We start from the raw sequence: 8,614 nt of genomic DNA on the forward strand, positions 1-8,614 counted from the left end.
GTGTGTGTGTGTGTGTGTGTGTGTGTGTGTGTGATGGCAAGAGAAAGGGAGAAACAGACACACAGGTAGGGAGATACGGAGGGGGAGAAAGAGGAGAGAAAGGGAAAGAGGGAAGAAAGAGGCCAGAGGCTGCAGGAGGAGGAGCAGAGGAGGGAGAAGAGAGAAGAGGTAGGGATGGTAGGTGCTGGGTAATTATGGGAAGGCTGCAGAGGTGGAGGAGTGGGGATGGGGAGCAGTCAAGGCGGTCTGTGTACCTGGGGAAAGGAGCCTGCATGTGATGGTGGTGCGCTGATGCATGCGTGCACTGCTGGAGGGAGAGTGTGCACCACACATATCCTAGGGATAGGGTCGGGGAGGCAATGGGGTCTGAGTGAGAGCACAGAGACACATGCACGTCTGCCATCAGGCACCTGGAGTGATGATCCTACTGATGGGCCTGGCCCCATGGGGACTGGCTACCGGGGGCCACAGAACACACCCGGGGCCATCGTGACCTGCTCAGTTGCTGCTCAGTTGTGCTAAGAACACAGTCTTGGAGCCAGAAGACTTAGGTTCAAATCCAATGGGAATGTGGGAAGACCCTTTAGCTTCTCTGAGCCTCAGTTTCCTTGTCCATATATAGGGCTAATAGTAGGAAATGTCATTATCATCGTTGCATTTAATTTTTTTAATTCAACTATATGCTCTAGGCCAGAAATGTAAAAGAATGAGAGGGGTGCCTAGATGGTTCAGTCAGTTAAGTGTCCGACTCTTGGTTTCAGCTCAGGTCATGATCTCAGGGTCATGGGTTTGAGCCCTATGTCGGGCTCTGTGCTGGGCGTGGAGCCTGCTTAGGATTCTCTCTCTCCCTCTCCCTTTGCCCCTCCTCCCCCAAAAAGAATGAGGGAAAAAAGCAGTAACTTTAAAAAGTGTAAGACACGTTGCCACCCCCTCTTGTTAATCAGCGTGTGCCCAGGGTGAAGGGACATGAGTTGGTGCCACCCACGTTGCTCTTGGTGTCCCCCCATGCTTCTCTCCCTGTTGCTGGACATAGTGACAAGCAGGAGCTGGAGCACAAGCCCAAGGCTTGTCACCTCCTGGAGGGACTCAGTGCCCCCCATGCCCCCCCAGTACATCTCGCACTTCTGGCTTTACAAATGAGGAAACTGGGACCCAGAGAGGTCTGGACAGATCACTCTGGTCACCCAGGAAGTAGGAGCTGCAGCCCAGCAATAGGCCTGTCCCCAAAGTTGCCCCAGACTCACCATTCAAGAGGCTGTAGAGAATTTGGTTGGGTTTGCCTCGGTCTCCGTCCATGGCAACCACCATCAGTACCTCCGAGCCCTGGGGGGAAAGGAAGCAGCTGCCTGAGGCCAATGGTGATGCTGGGGCTCTCCCCTCCCCAGATACTCACCCCCATCAGAGGGGAGGTGCCACTGCCACCCAAGAAAAGGGCCAGGCCTCTGTGTGCCCCACACCTGCTCTACAGGGAGACTGGAGCACCCACTGCTCCCAGGGCCGGAGGGACAGCCTGAGCCTGCTTCTCCCCACCACATAGGTTAGCACGTGGCCACCCAGGGACACTCAGGCCCCCCAAGCAGGCCTCCTCCTCACACCCCTCCTTTCCCACGCACCACAGTCAGCTCTGGCCTCCACAGTCCCTCCCTCAAGCCTCATCCTTGCTGCCTCATCCACATTTTGCCTTCAGAGGTACAGGGAGGGAGAGTCAGAGACAGGTGACAGGGGCTGGGCACAGAGGGGTCTCAGGCTAAGTCCAGGAACTAGGATGTTTTCCTGGGGTCCCGGCTGGGGTGCTGTTCGAAGGGTTTGGGCAGGGACGGCACAACCAACAAGCCTGCTCGGCCTCCGCCTGCCGCCCCCTTCTAAGCCCCCTGCTCAGGCCCTTCTCCTCAGCCTATCCACCCTCGTGGCTGCTTCCTGACCGTCCAAGTGCTGCCTGCTCTCCCTCAGCAACACTTTCCACCCTTAGCTCCTGGCAGGACAGCTGGCCTCCCCCGGCCCTGCCTGCGGGCCCCACCAGAGGAGCCGCCATTTCTCCCTCACTCCGTGCTCGTCTCTACCACTCAGCTGCCAGAAGATACGCAGAAGTGGTATCTTAGCTTGGGCCCAGCATGTAAGCTGTCCTCAGTTAAGTGTTTTCATTATCTCATCAGGTCTAGAAGAACCAGGCCCGGGGAAAAGAAAATGGAGAATGCCATTCAGTTCCATGGAGTCCTTGAGCGGCCGCTGTGTGAAGTCTGGTTCCCGCCTGGCCTCTGGCTCTAGGAGCGCTCACGGTCTGCCTGAGGTAGGGGGACATGTACATACATGGGTGTACCCCAGGAAGGGGTGTGCATAGCATGGGAGCAGAGAAGAGGAGCTCCCATCTCAACCAAAGATGGCAAGGAAAACAACGCCTGGGCTGACCTGAGAAGGACAAGGAGCGTCAGGCCCATGGGCAGGTCTCAGGCAGAGGCTAAGGACACAGCAGGGGAGATGGGCTGGGTGCTTAGAGGCTGGTGAGGGCTCAGGGGTGGAGGGGAGGTCGGGCCTTAGATGCCAGGCCTGGGGGCAGGACCTTCCCTGAGAGGCCCAAAGACAAGCATAGTCACCAAAACACCAGGGGCAAAGACTGCATTGAGGGGAGGAAACGGAGGCCGGCCTTGGAGCTGGGCCCGCAGGACAAGCCAGGCCTGTGGATGACGTCTGACAAGGGCTGTGGTAGTTCAGAAGCAAACCGTGGGAGAACTACTGGTCTGAGCGACCCCAGGCGACAGGCTTGGAGCTGGGGAGGCACAAAGGAATCTCACCCCCCTCACCCACACAAGGGGTAGAAAAGGCCCCACCCAAACCAAGGCAATGGGCCACCTGCCAGCCTCTCTTCTCAGCCCTTCTGAGGGGCTGAACATTGGCAGCTGGGTTAGAGTACGTCTGAATGAGTGAAGAAATGCCTGTCACAGTCTTGGCCCCCAACAGGTGCTCCACACACCAGCACCTGTTCTTCGCCCTTACACTTTCACTGGCAAAAGGACATGCTCATGGGCCGAGCCTGAGGCAGTCCAGAGCCAGCCACTTGAGGAGGGTGACCCAGGGCCAAGCCACAGGGGATCCCGGGGCAGTGGCGTCTGGAGGAAACACTGGGCTGAGGGGCCAGCCACCCACCGGAAGGGTGTCCTCATACACATAGCCGTAGTAGGGTGTGCCTACGAAGACAGGGGCCATGTCCTGCACGTCGTCCACATTGACTGTGACCGTGGTGGTGGCTGAGAACACCACATCAGCTCCTCGCAGCCTCCCTCCGCCATCCTGGGGAAGAATCAGAATGAAGAGAGCTTGGCCTCTGGATGGCCCCCGGTGGAATCCGGCTTCTGCCACTTCCTGGCCTCGAGACCAGCTGCCCTGATTTCTGTTAGCTCCTGTTTCACCTGGAGATCATTTCTGCCTCATAGGGGTTATTTAAATGAGATGATGCATGGAGGTCTTTAGTCAGGGCCTGGTACGTGCTAGGCACTCAAAAGTGTTCCTTTGGAAAAAAAGAGTGAGTTCTCTCTCCAGGGAAACCATGGCAGAAGAGGAGGGGTCAGAGCCAAATTCTGCCTCCTACCAGGAGCCAAGCCTCAAACACCTCCTGAAGACCTACTAAGAGCAGGACTTGTGCCCAGGCCTGAGCCTGCAGGTGTGTGCCCAGCGAGCCTAGCCCTCACGGAGTATCGGGCAGGTGGTACGGGCCGCAGTGGGATGGCCTGTGGCCAGCATGTGACCAGCAAGGGCCTTTCTTGTCCTGGAAAAGAAAACGTTGGGCCCAGAGGGACAGCTGGGGTTTCCCGCCCTCAAGGGACAGAGCGGCCACCTTGGCTGAGCCCCTGCTGACTTGCAGGGTCCCACACCCTGCCCTTTAGAAATGGGAGGAACTCAGCGAAGCCTCACAGGTGGGCAGATAAGGAAACCGAGGCTCAGAGAGGGTGACTGATCACACAGAGAGGAACAGGTGAGGTGAGCAAGCCCAGGCAGAGAGAAGGAGGTGCCTGGAGGCCGGGTTGTGGGGATTGTGAGGGAGCATGGTCTCCAGGCCATGGCCACCTGGTCCTCTGGAGGGGAGCCAGGCCTGTCAGTCCTGATGGGGCATATACCCTCTTCCAGGAGGGAATATCCCCTCTCCAGCCCACACACTCCAGCCTCCCTGAAGACTAGGTCCACGTCCGGGCAGGGTCCACATCAACGGAAGTTCTCAGCAGTCGCACCCCCACCCCCATCCCCAACAGACCTTCAGCCTTCCAGAGCACCCCCACTCCCTTATAGACCCTAACTCTCTTCCAATCCCAGGGCAGCTTCCCTTGACGAAGGCTGAAGAAAGACCAGATGCTCCCCATTCCTCCCGCTCTGTTACCTTGGCAACCACGGTGACAAAATGGGCCCGGGCCTTCTCGTAGTCCAGTGTGGCCCCAGGCCGGAGGCGCAGCACACCGCTGTGGCGGTCCAGGGCGAATTCGGTGGCGTGCGTATTCTGTAAGAGTGAGGGGCAGGCTGGGCCTCAGAGGGGGACCCAGGCCGGCCCAGGAATGGCCGCTTTGCTTACTGACAGGGGGTCTTCGCCGTCCTTTGTCACAGGAACTCTGGCCTTGCTGGCCCCTAGGGTCCCCCTCCCATCCCTCCACGTGCTCCCGGCAGGGCCCTAGCCTTCTTGCTGCCCAGCCTCCAGCTCCGCTCTGGCCTGGACCTCCCAGCAGGTAGACACGCCCGCAGAGTGCTCTAACCTAGAGGGAGTGGGGCTTGGAAGCCACAGTGGTGGAGACAGCCTTCAGGATCTTCCAACCCCAACAAGTAAGCGGCTGTGGGCCAGTCGCAGGCAGCTTGGGGGGTGGTGGAGGGTGGGTGGGGACAGGAGATGATTCTCAAGCCGGTAAAGGGTTACTGTGTGTCATGAGCTGTTCCTGGAGCTTTACGTATATTTAATCCCCACAGGAACCCGTGAGGATGGGCTTGTGCCTTTCCCACTCTGCACGTGAGGAAGGAGAGCTGGGAGAGCTAGATGAGGGGTTTGAAGGCCCCACCAGGAGGTGGTGGGATTTTTCTAGGACAGGTGGAGCCCAGGGGATTTCTCCAGAACCCCTGTTGTCAGCCACCGGCTGTACTGCCGTGACAGTTGTGAGAGCCAGGGACTGACCGCGGGGAACAGAGGAGTAGCCACAAGAGGAGCCGCTGTGGGAAGCGAGGCTGGTTCCTGGGGGAGCCCCGGGAGGAGGAGGTGCAGGAAGGGGGTCTCTGTCTTTGATGGGCTTGGGGGGAGGGCTACGGGTGGGGCGGTGGTGTGACTGCTCTGTTCCTCCTGACAGATCTTGCTCTGCCTTTTTTCCTCTCCATAAGCCTAGGCCCAGGCAGGTTTTTTGCACCCTGTGTGGGTGCAGTGCGCCCAGCCCTCTCCCGGGGAAGGGGTTGGGGGTAGAGAGGGTGGCAGGGAACTGAGAGGGAGCCAGGATGGGCCAGTCAGGGGAAGACGGCTTCCACCCCCACTCCTCTCCTGTCCCCACCAGCCCAGCCCATCCTTGTGAAGTGACATCGCTGATACTCTTTGGGAATAGTGGAGGTGCTGACTCAGGGCTTTGGTGACGGAGGTGGTGGCCACCATCCAGGTGTCCCCTCGAGCCCAGGCCTCTGGTAATGACCTTACCTGCAAGAAGTAGGTGACACTCCCTCCAGAGCCTGTATCCTTGTCCACAGCATGCACCGTAATGATGCTGCTCCCAGTAGGTATGTCCTGAGGGGTCACAGCCATGAGGGGGGTCAGTCCCGGGGCAGTGACAGAATGCTCAGGGGACAGGGGGAAGGGAGCCATAGAGAGGTGCAGTCAGGGAGTGAAGGGCTAAATAGAGGTGAAATGGTGAGGATTAACCAGGGAGACCCCACTGGGGGAGAGGCAGCCGAGGAGGAGACATGCTAAAGGCAGAGTGGGTGAGTAGGTGCATGGAAGAAGGAAGAAGAAAGAAAGGAGCAAACAGACATCCTCCAAAACTAAGAATCCAAATAGACGAAGGGTTTAAATACAAAATGGGGAAATGGTTAATAGACATATTCCGCATTACCAGCGATCAAGTACATACAATTTAGAGCCAAAATGAAGTATCTTCCTTCTACTGAATTAGCAAACATTAAAAAATTCAAGAATCCCCAATGTGGGTGAGGGATGGGGAGACAAAGTCCCTCCCACATCCTTGGGGAGAGAGCAAGCCAGTGCCAGCCTGGCAACTCATGCTTTCAACCTCATCATTTCACGTCTTGGACTATATCTTAAGGAAATCATTCGAATTAGCTACATGGAAGTTTTATATTTATGTTCAGAATTTGACGTTTCTTATGACAGCAAAAATTTAAAACATCTTAAATATCCAAACGTAAAGGACTAGTTCAGTCAATGATGGAATATGCACTAAGAGGAAGCTATTAAAACGACAGTTACCTAAACTTTACAATTACTGAGGAAATGCTTATGTTGTAAATTAAGTGAAAAATAGTATACAGAAAGCTTATGTTTAGTATTGTCATGGCTATGCAAATAAGCAAACAAAATAAATCCATTGTGGGATTCCAAAATGACAGGAAAGAACTACACCCAGATTTGACAATGTTGTCTCAAGCTGGAGGGATTGAGGGTGATTTTTGAAATTCATTTTTTCTACTCTTCTATATATTTCACATTTCTACAATAAACATACATTACAATTATAACGGAAAATGGTAAATGGACGTTCCTGTGGATAACAATGAATGTGTGAGGGGTTGGCAACGGAGGTGGGGGAAGGGCAGGAAGGGAAGGGCTCTCCGGAGCGCAGTGAGCGAGGAGGAGGTGCTCTTCACTCTGGGGCGGGTCCCTTGGGACAGGTCACAGGGCAGCCCAGAGGGAGGGAGGGCGTCAGGGTGGGAGCGCATCGGTTCTACCGTGGGGCCTCTTGCTCACCTCAGGGACCTGGACAGTGTAGGGCTCCTGGACGAAACTGGGGGCCTCGTCATTGGCATCGGTCACCAGGATCGTGACTTCTTCTGCCACCTGAGAAGGGGCAAAGGGGACAGGAGTTGGGGCAGTGAGACTTTCTGGGCAACAAAGGGACAGTGGCCTCTAATACCCCAGGCGTATGTCTCTGCCCGACATCTCTCCTTCTTCATGCCCTCCCTCCCTCTCTCCCTTCCTCGCCTTTTTTCTTCCCTCCTTCTTTCCTTCTTTTACTCATTCATGCAACAATTACTATGAAGCAACCACTTGGTACCAAGCACTGTGTTCCATCCCAGAGACAGAAGACACAGTCTGATGGTGCGTGTTTTGCAGAATGGGATGGCAGGCACTGTGGGTAGGGCCCCTGTGCTATACGACTCGGGGAGCACCATGGCCTAAGTAAATGCACCCCTTGGGTTTGTGGGTGCACGGTCTAGGAAGCTGTCTCCAGAGGCCCCGAGAAGCGGCATCTAGCCCAGCCAGTGGTGGGGACGGCAGGGAGGCTTCGCAGAGGAGTGAGATTTAAGCTCTGCAGCAGGCTGTCAGGAGAGAGGGGAGGAAGTGGAAGGGTATGCCAGGAGGTGAAGGAGCAGCTAGGTCTGGGAGTGCAGCCCTGTCCTGTGCATATGTTGGAGCAGCTCTCGCTGCGCCTTGGCTTGGATTTGCCAGAGAGCCCCTAGGAGGCAGGAGGAACTGTGGGCAAGCCCAGGGAGCTAGTGCTGCCAGGCGGCTGGCTCAGGGGCACACTTACCAGATTCACGCCATCGGAAATGCTGATGATGGCCTCGATCTCATCGTCCCTCTGTAAAGCATAGGGATTGAGTGAGTGTCTGGGAGTCTGTTGTACCTGGGGACCCTGAGGTGGGGGGAAGCTCTCCCTGCCCCACTGAGCCCACCAGAGCAGACCTGGGCATTGCAAGGGAGCTATGGTGCAAGGCAGGGTGACCAAAGCTGCCTCTGGCCGTGTTTGAGACCTTGTTTTGGGTCTCAGTACATCAGGGGTTCTCATAAACTCAAGTGGTATTCAGGCACGGAGAGAGAATGCTCTCCTGCTAGAATAAAGACAGATGCTGACCTAGTGTGCTGGAGGTCCCAAGGAGCTGGGGTTTCCCTTTTATCTTCCTTCCCCTCATCTCTCCCACACCTCACTGTATTCCACAGTCCAGGTCTGCAGTATCTCAAGCACTCCCTAGCCTGTGGTGGGACCTCAGTGAGGAACGGTATTGAGGTCAGCAGGCCCCCACGAGGCCAGGGAGGGGTGCGCAGTGACACTTCCACCTCGGGGTCCCTGCAGCAGCCTCTGAGACCAACCTTTCCTTTCTCTACCCTGGCCTGCAGTAGGTGGAGTCTGCTGTGGGACCAGAGTTGGCCATAGGCTCATGGTGGAGGTTCAGTTCTGTGGTCAACAAGGCCCACCAGCCTGGTGTGGGGTCTCAAAAGAGAAATGCAGCTCAGGCCCTGGCACCCATAGGTTCAGAAAGGTGCAGAGGGGTGGAGGGGTGGAGTTTTACCAGACTCAGACCTACTCTCTAAACCACTCTTTCCCAGGCTGGCTTAGTCAGTAGAACATGTGACTCTTGATCCTGAGGTCAAGAGTTCGAGCCCCGTACTGGCATAGAACTTACATTAAAAAAAAAAAAAAAAAAAAAA

At 56.1% G+C, this 8,614-nt stretch overlaps 1 protein-coding gene across 1 annotated transcript in view; it reads right to left on the reverse strand.

The window, feature by feature from the left end:
- CDHR1 (cadherin related family member 1) overlaps positions 1-8,614 on the reverse strand; it is a 19,762-nt gene that overhangs the window by 9,114 nt on the left and 2,034 nt on the right. The window contains exons 4-9 of the mRNA XM_040624485.1: positions 7,716-7,766; positions 6,932-7,021; positions 5,648-5,734; positions 4,367-4,483; positions 3,142-3,285; positions 1,241-1,323 (exon numbers count right to left, since the gene is read on the reverse strand). Of these exons, the coding sequence (XP_040480419.1) occupies positions 1,241-1,323; positions 3,142-3,285; positions 4,367-4,483; positions 5,648-5,734; positions 6,932-7,021; positions 7,716-7,766 (572 nt within the window). The remainder of the gene's footprint in view (positions 1-1,240; positions 1,324-3,141; positions 3,286-4,366; positions 4,484-5,647; positions 5,735-6,931; positions 7,022-7,715; positions 7,767-8,614) is intronic.

The sequence above is a fragment of the Ursus maritimus genome, unplaced genomic scaffold (genome assembly GCF_017311325.1).
Source record: "Ursus maritimus isolate PB19 unplaced genomic scaffold, ASM1731132v1 scaffold_7, whole genome shotgun sequence".
Taxonomy (NCBI): domain Eukaryota; kingdom Metazoa; phylum Chordata; class Mammalia; order Carnivora; family Ursidae; genus Ursus; species Ursus maritimus.